Source organism: Coccinella septempunctata, chromosome 5 (assembly GCF_907165205.1).
Source record: "Coccinella septempunctata chromosome 5, icCocSept1.1, whole genome shotgun sequence".
NCBI lineage: Eukaryota > Metazoa > Arthropoda > Insecta > Coleoptera > Coccinellidae > Coccinella > Coccinella septempunctata.
This window is the reverse complement of record NC_058193.1, coordinates 27,014,679-27,039,484: the sequence shown is the minus strand read 5'-3', so window position 1 is coordinate 27,039,484 and position 24,806 is coordinate 27,014,679. Positions and strand designations below refer to the sequence as shown.

General features: G+C 35.7%; 2 protein-coding genes across 4 annotated transcripts in view; one reads left to right on the top strand and one right to left on the bottom strand.

The window, feature by feature from the left end:
* The first annotated feature begins 605 nt into the window (after positions 1-605).
* The window catches only part of LOC123312824 (mucin-5AC), a 43,991-nt gene continuing 19,790 nt past the window's right edge, over positions 606-24,806 (top strand). For 2 of the 3 annotated variants that reach the window (XM_044897334.1, XM_044897333.1), the window contains exon 1: positions 607-968. The gene's annotated coding sequence lies outside the window, so the exon portion shown is untranslated. Of the gene's footprint in view, positions 969-24,806 lie in introns of all 3 variants that reach the window. The other variant, XM_044897335.1, reaches the window with a different exon arrangement.
* Positions 3,384-4,980, bottom strand: LOC123314095 (tigger transposable element-derived protein 6-like). The gene is made up of 2 exons (XM_044899210.1): positions 4,802-4,980; positions 3,384-4,669 (listed from the first exon to the last, which is right to left on the bottom strand). The coding sequence occupies exons 1-2, from the start codon at positions 4,953-4,955 to the stop codon at positions 3,384-3,386; spliced, it is 1,440 nt and encodes a 479-aa protein (XP_044755145.1). The 5' UTR covers positions 4,956-4,980.

Sequence of the window (24,806 nt, the reverse complement as noted above, 5' to 3'; positions counted from 1 at the left end):
CCACCTCCTAAAAGTCTTAATTTAGATGTAGAATTGCTAAAATTGGGCATACGACAGATACAGAGATGAAGATGAAACGGTGAAAATAATCACATAAAGCAACAATATTCTGCTGATATTTATCAAAATTGTTCCACATAAGATTTGTATTTCCACAAAGTGAGGGGGAAAAAGATGCCAGAAACATTTATATTGAGTTCAGATTCAGACACATCATTCATATGTACTTAAAAAAGGGAAAATGTCCAATAATCCTGCCGAGATCGAATAGGGAGCAAACTCTTCACACGTTTAATTTTAAAAAGCATAAAAAATTCGCGAATCGACAAACTGAAACAGATCGAGGGTGATGCACTGAAAAATTAATTTTCCGACGAAACGTTTCGTTTGCACTACTCAATGGGAAAACTCACTATTGCCGCCGACATAAATGAGCCGTGTCCCTTCGAATTTTCCGGTCCAGGAACGGCGGATGCTGCGATCCTCAGACGACATTATGCACCCAGCGCGACGTGAAACAAATGACGCCTCGCCATGGCGATCTTCGATCGTCGCCTGCAGAATGAACCTCCGCATCCGATGCCTCCTTCTAGACGACGGACGTCGAGAGGAGCACCAAGAGCACCGCAAAGGAAGAAGAACAGCAAGCTCGACGGATACACTTTTCCCCCGCCCCTTCTGACTATTTAAACTAGCGGCGCTCGCTCTCGCACGAGTTCATTTCTGGTCGATCTGTCGACATCTCTTGGCACAAACGGACACACGCACGTACGGACATACGCACACCACACAAAACATACCCTCGTCCGAACTTCAAGTTTCGCCAATTTTTCCATGTCCGAAAAATTTCACGCGGATAAACCAGTGTCAGTTTTTGAGTGATTTCCAGGACTTGGCAGTTCGGGAAGTTCTTCGGGATACTATCCTGGAAGCCCTGCGGGTTGGTGGTCCTTCGCTCAGGGATTGAGGTGAGTCAGAATTTCCAAAAATTGCGGACGTTGTGAATTTTTCGTAAAAGTGCGGTGTGACGTCTTTTTGTAAGTGAAAATTTCTGGAGGACAATCTGAAAATCGGTGTGTTGATGCTAGGGTCCAAAATGAAAATCTGGCTTCGAAAATCCGCGAACGAAGTGAATTCAGAATATAGTCAATTCATTTGTCAGAAGACAAACAGAATGAATGGAAATTGTCAACGCAGATTCTATATTTCCCAGCAATTTGAGATTCGAAATAATTTATGAATTCTGGGATATCTGGAATGAGTAAATTTCTTATAAAAAAATAATAAAAAATAAAATTTCAATTCAAATTGGTGGAAAAACCAATAAAAAATTTTCTGTTAAAAAATGTGAGGATTTTCATGCGAACAAATTATGTATATGTTTTATAAATTATGATGCAAAGTTTTTCGAGTTTTATTTTATTGAGTAAAAAATCTTTCTTGAATTTTCTCGACGAATTTTTAATGTGGAAATCGATTTTATTGATTATCTCGTATTTTAGTAATATTTCCTATGTTATAGGAGATGCAAACGTAAAAGCGAATTTTTCCAGAGTATTGCGAAAAAAGCAAAATTATATTAATGATAAATAAAATAAAATATTTTCTTTCGAAGCACCAACAGATATTTTTGTCATTTTTTATTCACGAAAAAGTCCATTAGGTGTAGAATTTAAAATGTTATCGATAACATTTCAATGGAAAATAAACTGAGGATTTTCCTTCGAATTTTCCACTTCAACGCAGTTAATCGTCCGTTTGCACGATCGATGCTGCACCTAAGACAGAGTCTCGAGATTTAATTGGAATAAAAGTAATCTGAAGGGGTTGCGAGATTGGAGAGGGCTTCACAGGGCATTCTTGTTGCTCCACAGTGGAGCAGACGTGTTCCCTTCGACGCGGAAACTGCCGACAGGGATTTTCCTCCACCCGGCTTTTAGGATATGCTCAAGTTACGGAAATATTGCTTTCAGTTTATTGACTTCAATCGTGTCCCCTTCGCTAAAGGATCCCATTCAGATCGATAAGAAAAAATAAGAGAATTGTACCGACGTTTTTCCTCAGAGATGCTGATAATTTGTAATATTTAAAAAAAAATCTGATAATTTATTGCTCCAAGCTATTGCGATACATTGCAGTATTTTTATTAGGACCACCTATCCCCAATAACGTCATCGCATAGTCATAAAATTTCCCATGTTTCAAAATAATGGAAAGAAAAAGTTGCTCTCCAAAATTTCATTGAAATCATTCGCCTACAAGAATACGTCTAGTATATCTAAATCATTTCACCCACAGATCTACATAAATTTTAAGGTCAAGTTCGACGAATACTGTGGCCATTTAGCGTGAATAAGAGGCGGCAATTTCATTCATCACGGCATTTATATTTTGTTCCAAAGCGTAATGTTAGTTTACCGGTTAAATAACAATAATTTCACTCTCGATTCATACAGTAGTAGCTCTAGAATTTGTGAGAATTAATCTGAATCCGCATAATTTCTAAAATAAATAAATCAACTCCTTTATTATAACAAAATTTTCATGCAAAAATAGCATCAAAAAATTGCTATAAGTATTTTTAAAAATGAGGAAATATTTTGGAAATATCCGAATGTAATATTCCTCGTAATGTGAGGGTGAGAAAAATCAAGAAAAATATTTGGCTCACGTGTTAGTGTGAAATAATGTAGTTTGGAATTTCCGACTGTTTTAGATTTCGTACTAAACTCCAATACCTGCGTTCTTCTTGCGGTTTTGAGCCCTGAAAATTAATCATGTATTCCGAGAAAAAATGTTAACATACCAGTGTACTCCGAATTCTATATAGAAGAATTAATCATAGAGGTTACTTTATCTCAATACGCTAATCTCGGAATTATCGAGTATGCACTTTTATGACGGTTTTTTATAGATCCGAATAAATTGTTTATTTTGCCTTGAGAATGAATGGACCCAACTCAGAGGCGCTACAAAATTCCTATGAGTTTTTTTCGTATTATAATATTAAATAGGAAGCAACGCAATATGGGGAAAATTTATTTAAAATGCAATCAGATAATTTTTCAATTCACGAAACTTTTCGAATTGAAAATAATTTTTTAAAGGCAATCTAAATAAAATTAAAATAATTTCAGTTGAATAATGGTAGCTACTAATAATGATTGTTTTATTTTAGTGTAAACATAAAAAATTTGAATATACAGTGAAACCTCTAATAAGCGGACACTCACGGTTCCGCATATTTTGTCCGGTTATTAGAGGTGTCCGCTTATTAGAGTTGTCATCCTTAATGGGTGTGTAAAAAAGTAAGAAATTTTAACACAAACATTTATTAGAATTATGAATGCATACATATTGTTCATACATATTTTGTATATAATTTACTTATTTATGAATTCTAAAATGCTCGATTGCCGCATATTTTGCATTTTTTGCTTAAAAATTTTGGATTGATAATGATCTTCCAAATTTTTTAAATGTTGAAAGGCAATGTAGTCGTCATTCGCGAAGATTTTTAAATCATTGATCACCTTCAAAGCCTGACTACATGAAGTAATAGAGTTATTATTGTTTTCAACAGTATCAAGCTCGAGATCGCTGTCTTCTTTTTCATCTGGTGAATTTTGCTGGTCAATCATATTTTCAATCGCCTCGTCAAGGTTGAAAGTAATTTCTTCCGTTGCTGTAATATCGTCGATGCCAACATAACTTTCAAGATTTTCTTGAGAAATTTGCATTTCTTTGGCACACCCTTCCATCTGAGCAATCGTAGATAAAGGAAGATAATCTTCTGAATCCCATTCAACTGATGCAGTATCGCCATTACTTTTGTGAAAACCAGCTTTTCTGAAACAATTTTGTATTGTTGCTGACGAAACTTTATTCCAGGCTGTTTTCATGTAATAAAGGGCTTCTAAAACATTTATGGACTTTGCTAACTCTGAAGCAGATTTTACTTGATCCATTTTTGATAATATGTGCTTCAATATTGAGCCTCGATAAAAGAATTTGAAATTTTGTATGATACCCTGATCCAGAGGTTGACACATTGATGTAGTATTAGGAGGTAGAAAGATAACTTTTATATTTTGTAGCTTCACCTCACGTGGGTGGGACCCTGCGTTATCCAAAAATAACAAAATTTTTCGCTTTTGTTTCCTCATTTTTAAATCAAATTTGAGCAACCATTCACTCATAATGTCTTGTGTCATCCATGCTTTTTTGTTAAACTTCCACATAACCGGTAAATCTTTCATTGGTACATTTTTGAATGCCCTAGGCCGGGCCGCCTTTCCAATCACCAACATATCTTCTTTTTGTCCTGCCATATTAGCACAAAATAAAATTGTTAGCCTTTCCTTGGAAAGCTTTCCACCAATACATTTTTCAGATCTAAAGGCAAGGGTTTTTTCCGGTAAGGCTCGGAAAAAAAGGCCAGTTTCATCGGCGTTGTACACATCTTCTGGTCGATACCCAAGAAGTAGCGATGGCAATTTAATTTTGAACTGATTGACGTCTTCTTGACTGACATCTGCTGATTCTCCGGAAATACACTTAAAACTTATGGCATGTCTCTTACGCCATTTTTCCAGCCAACCATTAGACGCCCGAAAGTTCGCCACATTTGATTTCTCTGCTATTTCCTGAGCTTTAGCTTTCACTAAACTTCCTGATATAGGAATGTTTTGGCTGCGAGAACGAGAAAACCAATCAAAACACACTTTGTCAATTTTAAGTCCATCAGATCTTAAAAACTCCCTTTTTTTATTATTATTGGTTCCTGACTCCCATTGTAGACGAATATTGTTTTTATTCTTGATGATTTCAGCGGCTTGTGTCTTTCCTATGCTGAATTTTTCGGCGAGCTTCCTGACTGACAAATTTTCCTTTTCAGAAGTATTGATAACTTCCATTTTTTCACCCAAACTAAGAAGTTTTTTCCTAGGTGCCATTTCAACAATAACACAACAGTAACAATAGCACAATAAAAATTAAACACTAACTTGGTTGATGGTGAAAATTAAATACGTAACCGTCGGTGATCTTGCAAAACTTAATGTTATACGAATGAAATCCCCGAGTCCATACTCGCATGTGAACGAAAAACGGTAATTCCCCGGTTACACAGTGCAGTGTTACCAATGTACAAATATTATTTTGCTACATAATACAACTCGGTTGTTAGAGGTTCGCGTCCGGTTAAGGGAGGTCACAGTATTTTTGGAACCAAGAAAGTTGTCCGCGTCCGGTTATTAGAGTGTCCGGTTATAGGAGTTGATTTTGTACGTAAAGACATAAGTAACGCTATTGTTCCGGAAAATTTGTCCGCTTAAAGGGAGTGTCCGCTTAATAGAGGTGTCCGCAAGGAGAGGTTTCACTGTATTCGGAAAAATTAACGGAAACTCCGAAACAATCTCTATGGGTTCGTGTGAGTTCATCTGTTCAGAGAATTTTCACGTTTTAAATATTCCACAGATTAAACGTTGGATTAACGGAATGAATCTCCGACCAGAGACACCTGACAACAGCACGAATCCTCAGTCAAATGAATATTCAATGAACATTGACATTTTTCGAATTCTTATCATTTCGACGCAATCTGCCACCTTCCTCTTTACCGAGTATCTCTCTTCTCGAAGGCAGCTGGTAAAAAAAACGAAAAAGAAACAAATACTATTCCTTCGCGACCACACCTCTGCAACAGTTGAAGACAATGCCACGAAGAATTTTCAATTACATAACGTAAAATAACTCTTGTTGCTTCCGAAAATTACTCATTGGCATTACGATTCATTGATTCTGAGAATATGCAGCCACAACTCCAACAACTGAAAAGTGTCGAGACTAGAATTCACTTTAATTGGTTCGGACAACTGGGCAAGTGGTTGAAGCAGCCTGTAGGCAGCTTATCGTTACAGTCGGGAAATGATTTCCTTCAATGAATTGATTTGCAAGACCATTTTGAAATATTTTCCTTTGAGGCTTCAAAAATGAAAGAATCTGCCAAAAATGAAACTGTTTTTGTACCATTTGCATTGAACTGTCCATCAGATCTGAATCTTGAATACTCATTCCTGATATTTTTTATGTTATAAGAAAAAACTGAGCTCTTCATTGCAAATTATACTCCGTCAGGATTTCCTTATTTTTGACATTTTGTCATTTCCGATTTTATAGCGAAAGAATCGATAATTTCAATAGGAAACTGCAAGTTAGACATTCAGGAATTTTTCAGGCAAGAAAAAGCTACTCGTCAGCTGAAAATGAAAATAATTTGAAATTACGAAAAAAAAAAACAGTAGGACATGAATTTATTTACTTCAGACTACTGAGAATGAAAACGTAAACACTTATTTTTGGATAATTCTTCATTAATATACTATGTAGTAAGAAATCAGAGTAGTGTTTATAGAAGAAAACTATCTGCAAATAAGTAGCATTTAAGTGAATAAGATCGTATTGAAATGTCAAAGATGATCGGTGAAGTTTGTAATATTTGAAATTATTTGCATCCTGAAATGTCATCTCACTTTCGAAGGTTACTAAAACATTACAAAGTTGGGGGAATGTTCAAAACTTTGACCTGAACGAATGCAGGTACTAGACAAAAATTTTAATTGATTTGGAGGAGGAATTACTTCAAACATCGACAAGAAATTTGACACTACACTATGATTTAAGCAACTCATTTTTCCTCTAAATTAAACGCCTTTTGAAATCTGGAAAATATACGTGGTGTCCAATTTAAATTTGAAAATGTGAAGGTGGAATTCCTAAATTTGTTTCAACAGTTGTTTATTTCATCCATTTGTCGTCTTCGTCGGATTAGCCACTTGCCCAGTTGACAATCGTTCATCTGCCTAACGATTCGTTAAACTCCCGGCGTACAACTTACATACATTTTTCATAAATCGTCGGAAATAATAACAACACCGTCTCACCGGATAGAATATCGAATCATAGATCATTTTCGATGGATCGAAAAGGCCGCACCAAGAGAAGTTTTCATTGTTAGGCATTCTTTGTACGGCATGCCCCGTGTATGTGTACTTATTGTATTGTGAATGCCTACTGTATGCAGAGTTCCACGGTACCGCCGTGTCTCGCACGGATTTTTTCGTCTGGGACTCGATTAGGGTCGCAATGTCAGCAGGCATAATATAATGGACACCGAGATTGTCCTGGAGGAGTTCCACGGATGCGAGAATCCTTGTGTATTCGAAATTTTCGCAGATTCACCGTGAAACATCATCTTTTCTCTCTTGTGTGTGGGGGAACATGGAATGAACTTCATTTCCCACGATTAGGAAATGAACATTTCGCGATCTTTCAATTCAACAGTTTTTGATAATGTTTCTGCTTCATTACTGAATCGAAAGCGGTATTGAAATTATCACCGTATTGTCGAACATAAAATATCATCATAAGCGGAGAACATTATGAAATTAAGCCATCATCAACTCGGTTTTACAATTCATAAGTTTTGATAAGCAGTTTGATTGACATTTTATGGTAAAAGAATATAATGCGACATTCAGCATTTACTGGCGCTTATGCATCGTGGGAACTGGCTAGCTCATATACAGGGCGAGTCTTTGACTCGTTTGAATATTTCAACATTAGATTCATGAGATCGAAACAAACACTTTTTTCTTTCACCATTTTTTCTGAATCGGTTTTATTGAATGATATGAATTTCGGTCTCCTAAACTTTTACCGAATTTCGGAATATAGTTGATGAATCTTTTTCGAATACAAGGTATTACCCACGTCTTCCAGTGTGTGTACGTAATGGTCATAATGAAAACATTATGACCATTACGTACCATAAAAATTCAAAGAACCCAACTCTTGAAACTAAGTTGACGCTATCTAATGAATATTTGAACTTTTTGTAAAATAAAGTATTCCTCATATTTTCTCGTATAGTGCGCCGTTTTCGAGTAATTTGATGGTCAAAAATTAAAAAGTATCTGGGAAATTTGAAAAATTGGGAACTTTGGCTGAATACAACTCTGTTTAAAAGAAGCACAGATATGTAGTGTCACAGATTTAGCTGGTTATTCTGAAGGTAATTTTGATTTTCCAGGGGTGAAACAGCTCATTATGAAAACTCAAAATGGCTTTATCTTTTTATAAGGCCGACTTGGAAAAAATGGTATAGGAAAAAAGTGTTTCTTTTGACCCCAAGAATCCACTGTTAAAATATTTGTATGAGTCAAAGACTCGACCTGTATATTGTATACACCATGAAAAACTTAATTAATGGTTAAATCACAAACAGTTGAAAAAAAAATCTCAGGAAAAATATTTCTCAATTCGAGATTGTTCATATTTCGTGATATTTGAAGACACAAATTTCTTAGTTTTTATTTCTACTACCTATATTTAAGTTATATTCGATTATTGGTCAATTTCAAAGATCCGAAAACCAAATGATCATATTGAATCACCATTAACTGTCCTATCCGTATAGCAGTCAATAAACTTCGATGGAAAAAAGTTATATATTCTCGTATGTACTCAAGTCACGTACGTACCTTATCTATATATAGATTATCAAGAAACATATATCGTATTTTGATTCACGGTAGTTTACAGGATCGTACGTTTTATTCGCTCACCATAAATATTTACGCTTCAATGGTATAAAAGGTGGATACCCGAGAATTCCTGATAACGTTCAAAGGGTTTCAAAGAACATTAATCGTAATCCTTTATAATTCTTCATAGAAATTATTCAATATGCCATCATTCCAGCTATAAAACAAAATCACCATTCAATTCGACATTTGAGCAGAACTGACCTTTTCCGATGAGATTCCACAAATACAAACTTGTAAAATCCTTTCGAAGTACCTTTTTTCTGACCTGAATTCATATGCTATAACAGTGTGATCTATTATATAAATCCATCACATCGTTGGATTCTAGGATAAATATGTCTTGGACAATTAAGTAATGAGGAAAGATTATAAATCTCATTACAAAACAGTGATCTTCACACAAAATCGTCACATTTTATTACGGTAGTCATCCAACACAATAGTTTCGATTATAATGCTTTTTTAGTATGTAATCGTTCCATTTCGTCTGTTTACGATGAATAGAAATAACCAATATCCTCAGCATGTATCGAATCTGGGTTATTATGAAACGAAATTGGGTTCTCTGTAGTAATTGAAAAACTTCAATTTCGAATCGAGTTTTATTCCTCATTTTCACCTCGTCTGTGGCAACGGTGTTAGCTCGCTCAAAATGCGCATTTCCCACACGTATGATACGCTATGCTTGTGCTGCAAATCTCATACCACAAGAAAATGAACATAGTTTGATATACCGAATTTAACTATTTTCACGTCGATTCGTTCAACTATAAATGTCTAATTTGAAATCTTCGTATACATAGTTAGATGTGTGATGAATTCAGTTAAGTCATTCTCCGGAGTATAATATACAGGGTCTCCCACGGTGAATGGCCTATTAGACGTTTATTGAGAACTAATCACAATTTCGTGCTGAAGATTTGCATGATCGGCGTTCGGGTTTTCGACTGAAATGTCAAATTGCCGAAATGCATTTTTCACCCTTTTTGATTCAGTATAAGGTTTTGAGGATCAATCGCAAACATGTAGCATTCTTATTACGCGTAATTGAACATTGAGTTAATGGGCTACACCATTTTTTCCCAGATTATGTTCGATCCAACCGTAACGCATGAAGTTGTTTTTCGATTATCCGATTCCGAGGTACCGTTGCCGAAATGATTGAGCTTCTCGCTCTAGCATATCACGAATCTTGCCTCGCCGTTACGGGCCAAACTTTTTTAAGCGGCTTCCTCCTCGTAAATATCTTATTCAGAAAACCTGCAATACAGTTTCTTCAGCAACCTTTGGCGGTTTTAGCATTCTGACGTCGCGTAGAAATGCAGTAACCTTGCGGTCTGCTCGAAATTACTCGGAAACTTGACGGTTGTCCGTTGTCTGACCGTAGACCGGAGGTGGAGAGGGCCAAGAGACATATCCCATCGGAGATCTCGAGAATTGTGCGGTATCCATACCGAGCTTGTACGTACTGCAATAAAAATAAATTATGTGATGTTACGTACGTAACGTACAACTATGCCGTCAGATTCTATCGCCTTTGTAACGCATTCGATTCTAAGCGCCTATAGGTGAATAAGATGGCGCAAGAGGTCAAGGATGAGGTTTTTCCGCCTCCACGTCTGTACCGCTATGCCGAAATTTCATCTGCATAACTAATCGGAAAAGGATTTAATTCTCGACGAAACTGACCCCATTAAATTAGTTCCCCATTAGAAGCAGCCATGTGATTTACGTCACTTAATACTTTCGAAACAGACGCAGTCACTATCCTTCTTCTAATAAAGAGAAGAAACTTATTTGGAGAGCAGTACCATAAATTGAAACTGGCCCTTAAATACAGATGGCGTTCCTTTCTATGCGAAATTTGAAGGAGTCATTCCACTCCGAAAATAATTAATGGAAGTATTGAAATTATGTGGACGATACTGGGTGAAAATCCATAATTGAAATAGAGAACTAAATTCTTTCATATACTGGGCGAATCTTTGACGCGTACCAATATTTTTAACACTAGATTCTTGAGGTCAACAGAAATCCTTTTTTCCTATACCATTTTTTCCGATTCGGCCCTGATAACAAGATATAGCCATTTTAAGTTTTCATAATGAGTTGTGCCATCCCTGGAAAAACAAAATTACCTTTAGAATAAGTAGCTAAATCTGTGACACTACACAGTCAGTGGATCTTTTAAACAAAGTTGTATTCAGCCAAAGTACCCAATTTTTCAGATACTTTTTAATTTTTGACCATCAAATTTCTCGAAAACAGCGCATTATACGAAAAAAGATAAGGAACACTTTTATTTCACAAAACTTTCAAATATTCATTAGACAGAGTCCAACTTAGTTTCAAGAGTTGGGTTCTTTTTTGGTATTTTTATGGTACGTATATGGTCATAATGAGGAAACTGGAAGATGTGGGTGCTATCTTGTGTTCGAAATAATAAATGAGAAACTAAATTCCGAAATTCATTTCATTTGATAAAGCCGTTTGTGAGATAAAACTAAAAATAACATTTTTTCATGGTTTTTCAACAGCCTGTATATTTTTAACCGGACCGATTCTGAAAAACTGGTAAAAAAAAGTGTTTCTTTTGACCTCAAGAATCCACTGTTAAAATATTTGTACTAATCAAAGACCTTGTATATGCAAAACGAAATAGAAAACAGGACACTTTTCATGAATTCAGTGCAAAAATTCAGATAAGTAATCGAACAAAATTTGGAAAAAATTAAACAGTAGGAAAAATAAATTATATGTTGGACCTCAATTACATAGCTTTTCTGACACAGATATTTTAATGCAACTTTCAATGCAGTATCTTGAGCATAATTTTCAGGTCTGAGTGAAAAATCGAACACATACAGGGTTAGAACTATTTAGAGGCTGACTATATGAATATCGAAAACCGTTAAAAATAAAGGGCGGCTTAAATGACGAAAAAGTTGTACACCAGTATAATCTCTATGTAGAATTATGATTACACACCGAATTCCGTGTAATTATGTCCAAAAACAAATGAGTTATGAAGAAAAAATGATAATCTTGATTTTCAGTTTTTTTGAGATATCTCAGGAACCATCAGAGATATTTTGGAACTGTTTACACCAATCTACTCTTCCTTGAATAACGCAACTTTTTTGTAACTTAAGCTTCCCTGTATTTCTAACGGTTTTCGATATCCCTGTAGTCCCCCTCTTGAGAGTTCTAACCCTGTGTGTGTCAAAATCGGTTCCTTATGCTGGCAATAAAATTTTCCAATCGAATAATTGGGCTGAAGTGCCGCTGATAGAATTACCCTATAATTATCCCCAAATAGCGACAGTCGCATTAAATCGAGAAACAAGAATCCTTCTACTTCCAAATGCGCGAGTTATAATCACACACAATCGAAAAAACCGACACAACAATACACCAAAACAGAACTCCTAATATCGAAAATTGATTGACACATGTCCAACGGTTCTAAAAACTAATTCAACTAATCACCCAGGAAGATCCCGCTCATCGCCGATTTTTTTTCTGCAATCCAACATAGATTACTTCTATTTTAGCGTACGCTCTTCCGGGACTGCCTACGTACGTACCCTGCTAATGACACACTTTACATCGCATTGAATAATAACCAATCAAGGTGAAATTCTTGTACAACGAGATACAAAATCGCAGACTCGTTCGCTTCTTCGACTTACATCATTCGAGGTCGTTTTCTTCGATGAATCATTAGAGGACTCGCTTTTTTTTTTCGTTCCGGAGTCATTGACATTGCGAGTCAATTTCTCGTCTACGCAAACGTAGAACAGGTTGCAGCGGAGACTTGGCCGGTAATAATGGAGCAGATTGGAGATGAGCTGCGCTGCTCCTGCCTTTGTTGGGCGAAATGACGGTCCTATTGTGGTCTCCGAAAGGAAACGGACTTCAACCCTGTTAAATGTCGCGGTCTTGTCTGCCTGACCATCCCGAGTGCGCGTTTTCTATCTGAGAAGAATGTTAGAGCGGATTTTTCGCCAAGAACTTGATACGAAACAACTGCAAACCACAAATATCTGTCGACACTTGAATGCCTTCCATGGAGGTGCTTAAATTTAAAAAAGCTTCTTTAGTCCTACTAAAAAGTGAAACTATAGGAACCCTAAAATTGATTGTGAAAATGGCTGTTAGACTAAGGAGAAGGCGATAGTAGCTCTCTCATTATTAACTATAAACTGTTACAATGCAGTTAGTTTCTACATTCAGCATAAAACAATACAATTAGAATTTGCCCAAATATACTCTAAAAAGAGCATCCAATGAGAGAGAATTCTTGAGGCGGGAGATTGCAAATTATGATTAATTTATTTTCTTGCTTAAGTTGGTACCAAGTATTAAAACTCTTGATGAGAGTTTCATAAATCCTCCTTAACTCATCAAGACTTCGAGTTTTTATTGCCAAGAATATGTACCATGAGCAAAAAAAAAACTATTATGCTCGCCACAATACAATGAGGAAGTTCATTGATGAATAAAAGAAGAAAAAGTGGCCCCAGCACTGAACCCTGGGGAACACCCAATTTGGTATAATATCTTCGGACATAGGAGTCACCCAGCTCATCATGGATCGGTTAGAGAGAAAATACTCCCTTCATCTAGGAAGGAATAAACAAATCATTTAAACCCGCAGCATTCACTGTTGGTGGATCTCCTAGCTCTGAAGCCATGCTGATGAAGATCCAGTGAAGATTACATTGACATTCAGTTTCAACAAATGGGACCCTAGGTGTTGCAATTGTTTCAAACGTATTCGTTCTAGATGTAGGCATTCCTTTAGTTTTGCTTTAGTTAAAAGTGTGAGACAAACCTTCTAGCGTATTGTGATATCAATATTTTGAGGTTATGGCAAAAGGAAAACAGATGCAATGGTCGTAACCAAAAACAATTCGCAATGAACCTTCCACCTCTAGCGTCACGTACGAGAAGGCTAGTCATCAATTAAACAAGAACAAGTTCGATGTTTCCAGTCATTCCTGGCCTGCACCATATTTTTTGCGAACCTAGGGCGGTCAGGCATCTGTGAAATATTTGCTATTCCGTTGCAATATCAATATTTGTCCCGAGCATCTTCGTTACTGTGCTCGGTCAGGGATAGCTACGAGATCCAACAAGAATTTTTCGAGTTTGCACTGGCGAAGAAGCCGTTAATCAATATTGTCTGCACTTGGCCAGTAATTGAATCCTCCCGTGCAGGTTGAAAGTATAAGTAAACAAATGGCGAGGAGTGAGGGGGAAAGGTTTGCATAAAGGAATTTTTGCCACTTTTGCTCCGCGGGCATTCAGTCAGCTCCGCTGGATGCACTGTACGAAGGCCGGTGGCAAATTGTGGATAGCAATAAGCTCTCAAGTGCCTGATATCTTGCAGGTAACTGCTGAGAAGGTGATTCTAACGTGGTTTTAATTGCGGTAGGTTAATGGTTCGCTGAGTTCTGCCTCATGTTTATGAAGGCATCGAGGAAGTTGTAGTAATAACATTAGGAATTCACATGGAAAAACCTCTAGAGGGGCTACGAAAAGATGCTCCGCCTCATTGTGACCTCTAGGTCACAATGTCATGTTGGTAGTTGGAAATATATAATTGTTAACGTTTTGTCAGGAAAAACGGAAAAATTCTTATGGTGCCCTCTAGCGTCATGTAGCAATAAAAGTATGCTTTTATAACGTTTGACAGTTCCGCGTATACATGAAAATGACAGCTGGTGATTGTTGATGCTCGGGTTTAATTGTTTAAGCTGCCGGGTGCACGGCAATGAAATAAATCGCTCACGACAAATTTCTTGCCGCGAACGCAGACTTATTACAGGTGTTGTTGCCGTTGCGTTCCCTCTGGAGTGATTTATTCCGCTTTGCGAAAATGGAATTATGCACGATTTCCTATGGGAGTGCCGTAAATATCCAAGGAGTTATGCTGTTATGAGTTATCGGCTTTCTGTGGCTGGTGCGGATAGCTGACGATTAGTTTTCTGGATAGCTGCGTTAGCTTCGACGGACCGTGTGACTTTCAAATCGAAAATGCCGATTGGATTGAGCTAGAATTTCATATTTGGTCATTTGTTAATTTTTTGTGAATGGTTGAGAATTCGACGCAAATGCGGAACATTTTAAAATAAATCATTTTTGGCGTTTTCTATACAGAGAAGACCCTGTATAATTGGAGGTACAAAACGAAGGGGGAGTAATTTTAAGAAAAAAAAAGTCCCATAAACATGGGATCGGAAACGTTTCGTTTTCGAGATACAGGGTGTTAAAATTTGAATTTTTGCATTGGTATCAAAACAAGATGTGAAAGCACTTTCATTATTAGAAATCCCGAGTTCGATTTGATGTGTCGAAACTAACAGTCAATTTATTCATCACAGCTTACTAACTGAATTTTCATGAGAATTCGCATTTCTCTGCGGATTTCGACAAATCCTTTTTTTTTCTCGAAATCGGTAGCAGCTACGACAAAACTACAAGACACCATAAAGTTTAGTATATCTACGAAGCTTCTTTTTACATTTTTTCAAATTAACAGCGGCTCACCAAAAAAAAGTTCTGGACGAAAACAGTGGACAGGGTTGCAGTAAAAATATCACCCTGTAGATTTGATATCGAAATTGGCTTGCCACATGGTGTGAACTATCAATTATAATATTTATGCCAAATTTCAGTTGGATATATTGTGAAGTGTAGATACTATAAGAGAAAACCATAAATAAAATTCTAACTTCAACACCCTGTATCTCGAGAACGAATCGTTTGCGGTCCCATATTTATGGGACTTTTTTTTCTCTAAATTACTCAAGGAATCTCCTCTTTTCGTTTGTAACTCCAATTTAGGAACACCTTGTATATCGAATAAAGCGGTAGATTAAGTCAGAAATATTGGATATGATATTTCTGTAGGGAGGTTATAAAATCCTTTCTGGTCTACGGGATTTCGATGATTTCAACATGGAAATAATTCATAGAAATTATTCAACTCTTTCTTCATTCGTCAAATTGAAAACTCAGTTGTCTATCGTCAAATTACCGTTAAACTTTTCGGTTTCGCATCTTATTTATCCGTTTTACTCCAGCATACAGCATAGCTGCGACAACGCCACTGTAATTGAATTCCGTGCAGGTATAGGGTGTCATGGAACATCCTAAGAATGTGAATAATTCTGAATCAATTACCAAGCGTCCGTCTCTGTATCGAATATTTCGGAAATTCCAATGACACAACTCAAATCGGCAATTGAATAATTCAGTCGATCCTGTGATTTCTCCATGGGTGGGTAACCGTCCCAAAGATTTAACTTTGGGAAGAAATTTGGCGCGTGATTCTAATTCCAATCGAAACCGGTAAAAACCCTGGTTTTGTTGAGCAGGTCGAATTGAAATTGCGAATGACATTCTTAAAAGTTGGAATATTCGACATAATGGCCTCAGTCGTTCAATTTGTATGCCGGGCGCGAAATGGGGTTATAAGTTTCTCGTCATTGGCGTTTATGCAAAGTGGCTCGGACATAAAATTAATTTTGTTCATTGAGCATTCCGGTAGCCTCCCGATACGGCGTTCAGTTATTGTGCCATTTAACTGAAAACGCCGCATTTTGCGTATGGAAAATGTTGTACGAATGTTCGTTAGGATAATACGTGCTGATGCGATACATATAAAATCGATGGATTGTTCTCATATATACAAGTTATCGGGATTTAACGTCAATATACAGTATGTACAGGGTGGGCGAAATTGGTGATACCTGATTTACAACTCTTTCAACCCAACGAGATGGAGAAAAATGCATGACACATTACGGTCGTCTTTTTTCGAAAAACTAATAATGCCATCAACTGCATTCGTCTATCTTCTTTTGTTTTCGAGTTATACGTCAAAATTTAAATTTTAACTTTGGTCATTATCTCCGTTTCTCTTTAAGCTAGGATGTTGAAATTAAAGTATTATTATACAGACACATTTTTGATAGCAATCAAGTGGCCTACTATGATTTCTTCCAACAAGTATATTTGCTGAGCTATAACATGAAGATGTGTTTTTTCTTATGAAAACAGCAGTTGAAAATGACTTAGAAAGACTGAGGGAGATGTATGATATATTTCCAAAACGGCAAGAAAATGGCGATTCTTTCTAAGCCATTTCAAACTACTGATTTCATAGGAAAATACACAACTTTATGTTATAGCTCAGCAAATAAACCTATAGGAAAAAATCATAGTACGCCACTGGATTTCTATCAAAAGGTGTCAATGTAATGTTTTTATTTCAACATCCTAGCTTATAGAGAAACGGAGATAATGACAAAAGTTGACATAGCCCAAATTTCTCGAAAAAAGACGACATGAGGGGCACATACATTTTCCTCTATCTCGTTGGGTCAAAAAGTTGCAGTTCAGGTATCACCAATTTTGCCCACCCTGTAGAGTTGCGAAAAAAATTTAACGGGGGATTTCTTCTCAACAAATAAGGTCTTCCATAAACTTTTTTTTGTGCAGCCTCTTTTCAGATACAGAGTTGCCTCTAGGTGGTAGGTATCTGAAAAACAAATTTTGATTTTTTCATTAACAACCAGAAAACTGATAGTAATGAAATATCTTGCCTGAAGGTGAGCAAAAAAATTCGAGTGGTTTTCCAAAGGGTAGAAAATTTTTTCCGCGAGAAACTTCTAGCCTTATTCATATTAAATCATTGAAGAATTAACCTCTTATAGCTTCATTCATTTTTAAAAACTAAGGACTAAGTATTGTAAATTCTTGGTAAGAGTAACAGTTTTGAGAAAAATAATTATTCATCAACAATTAAGTCGTATAAGTTGCGAATACCTTTGAACTTTTTAATTGCCTCATGCTTTCATAGAATTTCGGCTCAAGAATGTAAGCTTATAGAAAAAAAAATTAAATGGTTTTTCTGTGCCATCTTTAAAAAGCTTCAGCTAAGCAGCTGCTGCTAAAAAAATTATCTGAAAGATGACCTACACTCTTTTTTAACAAGGCATTTTAGCCCTATATTTCATTTCGTGATTTAGAGCCCTAAATATAGAGAAAATTTGATATCAATTGAGGATCTCTCTCTTTTTCTTTCAGATTATGTCAATATGAATGATACTTTTCTGAGCAAACTGATGAAGATGATCAATAGTGTCTATTTTTGAGGGGAAAATTGATCAATCAATTAGAAACCCTTCCAAGGAAGTTTAGGTAGTAGAAAAACTACCTACCCTGAAAAGTTCATTGTACGATTGACTGTTTTCGAAAAAATGTCGAAAAGAGCACTGGAGGGACTGTTTGCGCATATTCTTTCAAAAAACGAGCACTTTATATTGCAATGCTCTGAAAACACTGAATTATCCAGCGAAAAATTCCAAACCCAAATTGAACCGTAAGATGAAGAAATAAGCTACAGACGAAATTATTGTAGTACAATTCGAAAGAATTCAAGATCCAGTAGGAAACTCTACGTCTCTACGTCGGGCAAAATAAGTCAAAAAAGAACACGTCATATATTCGGATCATCAAATTGCGAGATGAAAGGCCAAAAAAGCGACGTGCCCGTCTTCGGATGCTGCCCTTTTCAATCCTATTAAAGTAACGTTCGCTTTTTCATAGCTCACTATGTCAAAAGAACCGGATCCACCTGAATAAAACATCCGCGAATCCGTCCTTATAGAAGTCGAGCAACTATATATCTTCTTGCAATTCCTCCTATTAGTTTTATTTCGCAGAAGAACATCCCATCATCTTGGGAACGACATTTGTGGCATTATAAATTTCATCCCGAGACAAATTAAAAATTAGTTCTACGTACTTGGAATGGCCGGTTAAAAATAGCTGTCGTTAGCAAAGTGCATCTTGATGGATAGGCTCATATCGAGAAATTGCGCCGGTATTAAAGATGCGTTCGTCATTTCTTTGTCTCCGGCTATAGATCGTATCTAGGATGTCACGTGATTTGTACGGATTTGCGAAATGTAGACTGTAGAGGATCATATTCATCTTCTTGTACTAGAAGAGTCAGAGTTGATTCGGTTTTTTCATCTCCTTAAGCAGGAAATGCAACGCGAGTTGCACATCCTTTTGAAGGTTCTTCCATAATGACGTTAATAGGTATTTTCATACCTCGACTGAAAACAATGAAATTTTCCGAAGAAGTTATCGAGACAAAAGGATATTTCTTCACGAATTTCAAACCCAAAAATTGTCCACCACTGGAAGAGGGTATTTATAAATATTCGTAAATTGTATTCCGGCTCTTCAAACCAGATAAGTGGTTCCAAATATCGATGTTTGTGGATATCAATTACATTTAATTGGCTGAAATTTGTCTGGGAACTTCTATTCTCACATCAATAATGTCTCTTGAATTTTGCAAGATGTGAAAATAAAGTTTTGATTATGTTTGAAGCTGAAATTTCCCAGTTTTATCTTGTTATCTTGTTGTTCGTTTCTTTGAATTTTTGGTATTTTTATGGTACGTAATGGCCATAATGAGAAAACTGGGGGACGTGGGTGATATCTTGTGTGCGAAAAAGATTAATCAAGTAAATGATGAACTATATTCCGGAATTCATTTCATTCTATGAAACCGTTTGTGAGATGGAACTAAAAATAACAATTTTTTGTGGTTTTCCAACAGCCTGTATCTTTTAAACCGAGCCGATTCAGACAAAAATCATAAGGATAAAAAGTGTTTCTTTTGACCTCAAGAATCTATTGTTAAAATATCAGTACGAGTCAAAGACTCACCCTGTATATATTTTATGTCACCAAATGTTGATTTCAAGCTATGAGTAACTATTTGCACCGGGTTATTAAAAGCATCAGCGGCGATTCTCACGCTTCTGAGATCCTTCTCGACAATAAACTAGCTTTTGTGTTATAAAGATAAAGCGTCTCAAGGAAAGAGACGTTCGAATCGGATTTGCGAATTTCAAATGCTAATCGTGTCGGAAACAAACTTTTCCGCCTTGGGCGTACTCATAGCTGGATCTTCGAGGCCCGAGGCGAGATACCTCAAGATTACCCCGTTTCACTTCAAATTGAAACATCCGAGAAGGCATGGGAGATGCGCAGAATTGATCAGGATGGACTCAGCCGTGTATTTATCGGCGGCAATGCAACGTATAATTCCAGCCAAAAATGCCACGCATGCAAGGCGAGAACTCGCATAAAAACTCACGCTATTACAGCCCAAATCAGGAAGAACATCGCGGATTGAGATGTTATGCCGTGATTAGTTCATTATGCCATTTCGTTCTACGGTGCAATGAAACCGCGTGGCAACGCCAACTTTATAGTTAGCGAGGAGGTAATATAATAAACAATAATTCGCGTTTCTTTGCTTCCTTCTCGGGAACCTCTGAAATGCAGGATTCTCGATAGAAATTCTCTTCCCACAGATCGTTTTCATTAGGGCCGGCCAATAATAAATATGTTTATGGATTCTCAGTATCGTGGCCGATTTTACCGTTACCACCTCCTGCATGATCTATAAGTGTTCCTACTGTATAAATTTACAAGACGAGTCGCAAGAACATAAGGTCACTAGTACTTGACATCACGAGAATCTCTTGGCGGTGAATGAAAAATCACGCTGTCTTCGTAGAGTGCTCGGATCCCGGAGTATGATTTCATTTGCTTGGCAACGAAATTGCTTGCAGACATGCGATTATGTCGCTTCGCGAACTGTGAAAGATCACGAAATATCATGAAATTTGCTTAAGCAAATGGAGCTTGTGGACAAATGCAGTTTGTTCTATTGGTGATCTACCAGAGGAAAAAATTTCAGTTACTGTAGACAGCTCATAAAATATTTTATTCATTCCGTAAAACATAACACCGTGTATAGAACAAGTCTTTTATCATAGTATCCCAATTGATCTAAAAAAGGATTCACTAAACGACTGAAAACGTTTTTCTAAAAGTAACTGTTTTACAGCTTTTTTAAATTTGAACTTTTTTAGTTAGAGTTGATCTTTTAAAATGAGTATCATAGTGATAGTTAAAATTTAAAATATTCTCCAGAATCCTTTATATCTTGAAAAATAAATAAATTTTACCAGATTTCATATTGAAACACCCCTATAATAAGGGCCTAAGATGTATAAGGAATACTTGTAAGTTTAATGGTGTTGCAACTATGTAAAGAAAAAAAATTGTGACTTAGACGACTGTGTTTTCAAAATATCTGAATATCGCTTTTGCGTGCTTGTTCCTGCAGTTTTATAATTTTGAGCAGAAAATGATCATAAATGGGTTGGACTAAACGATTCAGAATCCTATTTAATTCTATTTTTTCGACCGGTTGTGAAGATTTTAAGGTTCAAAAAAGGGGCAAAAAATAGGCAAAATCTACCTAAGTAATTCAGATGTATCGGCAATATTCATGATTCGAAAATGTTTTCTAATTATTCGATAAAAAATGGATTACATTGAATCGATTTTCAGTAACTAGTTGAGAAGTTACTTTTTCAAAATTTTCTAGGTATCTCATCAATGGAAAATAAAAAACTATCACAGTAGTGTCTTCAGGGGGGTAAAAGTTCATCTACCTGCCTACCTAACCGAAGATCGAGCTGAAGAGGCTACTGTGATAGCGAAACACTTTAATAACTTATTTTAGTGAAAACCATGTTTTTACTTCAATTATTGATTTTCATCTAGTATCGACTACATCAATTCAATATTCGAAAATAAAAGTGTATATTCATAATTTTTCTCTTTTTCAACTAACTTGAGTGATGGAAATAGGCGAACTATATTTTTGATCAAAACACCAATTTCATGGTGTACATCACATGACTATACAGGAGTAGTCTCTGACTCGTACAAATATTTTAACAGTAGTTTTTTTGAGGTCAAAAGAAACACTTTTTTCCTATACCATTTTTTCCGATTTGGCCCTGATGGAAAAATATAGCAGTTTTGAGTTTTCATAATGAGCTGTGCCACCCTGGAAAAACAAAATTACCTTCAGAAGAACTAGCTAAATCTATGACACAACACATTGTGGTTCTTTCAAACAGAGTTGTATTCCGCCAAAGTATCCAATTTTTCAAATTTCACAGATACACTTTTCAATTTTTGAACATCAAATTACTCAAAAAAGGCGCATTATACGAGAAAATATGGCGAATACTTTTATTTTACAAAACGTTCAAATATTCATTAGATAGCATCCAACTCAGTTTCAAGAGTTGGGTGCTTTGAATTTTTGGTATTTTTATGATAAGTAATGGTCATAATGACAAAACTGGAAGATGTGGGTGATATCTTGTATTCGCAAAAGATTAATCGAATAAATGAAAAACTATATTCTGAAATTCAATTCATTCGATAAAACCATTTGTGGAATAGAACTAAAAATAACATTTTTTTATGATTTTCCAACAGCCTGTATCTTTTGAACCGAGCCGATTTGGAATGAATGGTAGGGGAAAAAAGTATTTCTTTTGACCTCAAGAATCTACTGTTAAAATATTCGTACGACTCAAAGACTCACCCTGTATATACCCACTGAAATCCCGCAAATAAGACCTGAGAATGCACACGATCTACCTCTGACATTCCCAAGATGTCGATACTCTCGAAAACGGTTCCTGAACGAACAGGTTTCGTTTTCGAACAGTTTGTAAATACATTTAGTACTATTAGTTTTTTTCACCAATTAGCCTTAAGGTTATTTGCGCGTCTGGTAAATTATAATTGCTGCATAAATAAAACCCGTGAGATGATTGTAAGGTGCATCTTTCCGAAAGAAGAACTTCTATTTGAATATGCTAATTCGACGACAAAATCGGAAATCATAAATATTGATGAGGTCACATGATGCATGTGCGTGAGCATCTTTTCGTACCAGAAACAAGGAGTTTCACACAATTTCATAAGACTTGATTTGATGGTTGACGTGATGGAAATGCAGGTGTCCAGGCTAAGATAGCTGTAAAGTATCGTTGGAGCTAAATGAATTAACTATTTCGTCACAAGGGAAGTTATGAGAGGAATAAAATTATACCTTGAATTCGATTTGAATTGATTGAAAATATTTTTAGATAACATACATAATAGATACTGCATACCATGGAGGCGGATATCCAAAGAATGAAAATAATATGATGAAAAAATTAGCCCCATAAACTGGATATACCAAACCAATCGAAAATGAAACATTTACATCCTATAGTAACTAACTCTAAGTTTATATAGAATTTTAAACCTTTATCGAGGTGTAATTTTCGCGATATTGAAGTGACAATGAAATCATTGCAATAACCTACACGAATTTGCTGAAAATATTTCATTTGATTAAGTCACGCCATTATACAGAAATGATTATAATCACAATGCCAGAAAAACTAGTACTCATTGAATGAAGATTAACGTGAAATAGTATTAGAATTAAGTTATTATAATATTGACGATTTCCTTGAAATACATAATTTCCGAAAAGTAAAATGCATTTCGGTCACTCCTAATTCATTTTTAATAATTGTCCTCCGTTCTCGTATTTTTGACAATAACGAACACACTTTCGAGACAAGGAATTGTTTGAATTCAGTTCATTAAAAATAATTGAGGAAGCGTTAACTCCTCTCGTCCGGATTATAATGACGTTCTTACGGTCCGGACGAGAAAAAATCGGCCTTTTTTCAATTCAGATGTTAAATCAAATTCATAACTGAAATATAATAGCGACCTATCGGATTAGGATGTTACAAACTGGTTTTGGTGGACACAAATTTCAAATTCTACTTAACGTGGATGATTTATGCTACGGAGATCATAATATAAAAGATGTATCCCGTTTTTCGATTTATTACGATGATCCTATGGACGGGTTGAGTGACCATATGGCACCTTGAATTCCCATCATACCTGTCGAGTTCATTGGCAAAAATTACTCATTCAGGCATATATCCTTTCAATTTGATTTTGTGTTGGCGGTAAAAGTTTATAGACAGATTTCTATGAAATCCTGCAATGACTTGTTGTTGAATTTAAGTTTTTATTACACCATCTTATTAAACTCTTATGGCTGTTTACACCATTCTATTGGACAATCGTAAATTACGGAATGAACTTAGGTTAAGAATTTAATAATTGTCCAAGAATGCGAAAAGCCATTAATGAACTAAACATATTCAATCTTCGACTTTAACATATATTTTAATGGTAGATTCTAGATGTCAAAAGAAACACTTCTTTTCCTTACCATATTTTACGATACGGCCTAGATGAAAAGATATAGCCATTTTGAGTTTTCATAATGGGCTACGGTATTGTTGCATTAAATATACCATATCAATTTTCATTTTTCACATTCCATTCAGTCAACGAAGTAATATTTATCATACAATAATTGAGTTACCGCAATTTCGTTGGCGATAAATATTGAATATCTTGATTCGTATTTTATTTTAGATAATAACAACGTATTCAACTTGCAACCATCAATATGATCACCAATATTTAATCATTTATTAAAGCTATTTTTATCTGTGGATCTTTCAAACAGAAGTGCATTCAGCCAAAGTATCTTATTTTTCGAATTTCACAGATATCAAATTAATCGAAAACGGTACATTAGACGATAAAATACACAGCTATATTTGATTTTTTTCGAATCTGGTGGAAAGTCAGTCAAGGGTAGGTATATTCTTCGGATTTTTGGGTCTGTATGGAATTAAGTATGCACAAAAATTGACGCAAGTCAGATCAATAACGGGTAGCAACGGCAATGGACATTGTGAAAAAGCTTCATTTTTACACAAAGAAGTAGGACGAACCGTTTCCGAGTAAACTCTACGAATGAATTTCATTTCTGGAAGTAGAAAATAAAAACAAATTTTTGAAGATAAAAGATGAACAAACATAAGTTATATAAACGAGCAATTCAAAATGAAATATTTCAAATCAAAACATACTAGTTTTAAATTAAGAGTTGAAAATCTGAGGATATACAGATTTAAACTCATTAATCTCCATCACCTTCGAAAAAAATTAAAAATAACTGTCGTCATATTTTTCGAATGTAGATATATACCTATCATTAATTTTTTTAAATAAATTTCGTGACATACTGCATAATTTCTGTCATCAACAGTCAGTTTTGATCGTACGCCTTATACAGACCTTCTCGAAGATTCGTGCATGATTTTGAGGAATTCTAAATTGAATTACAAATAC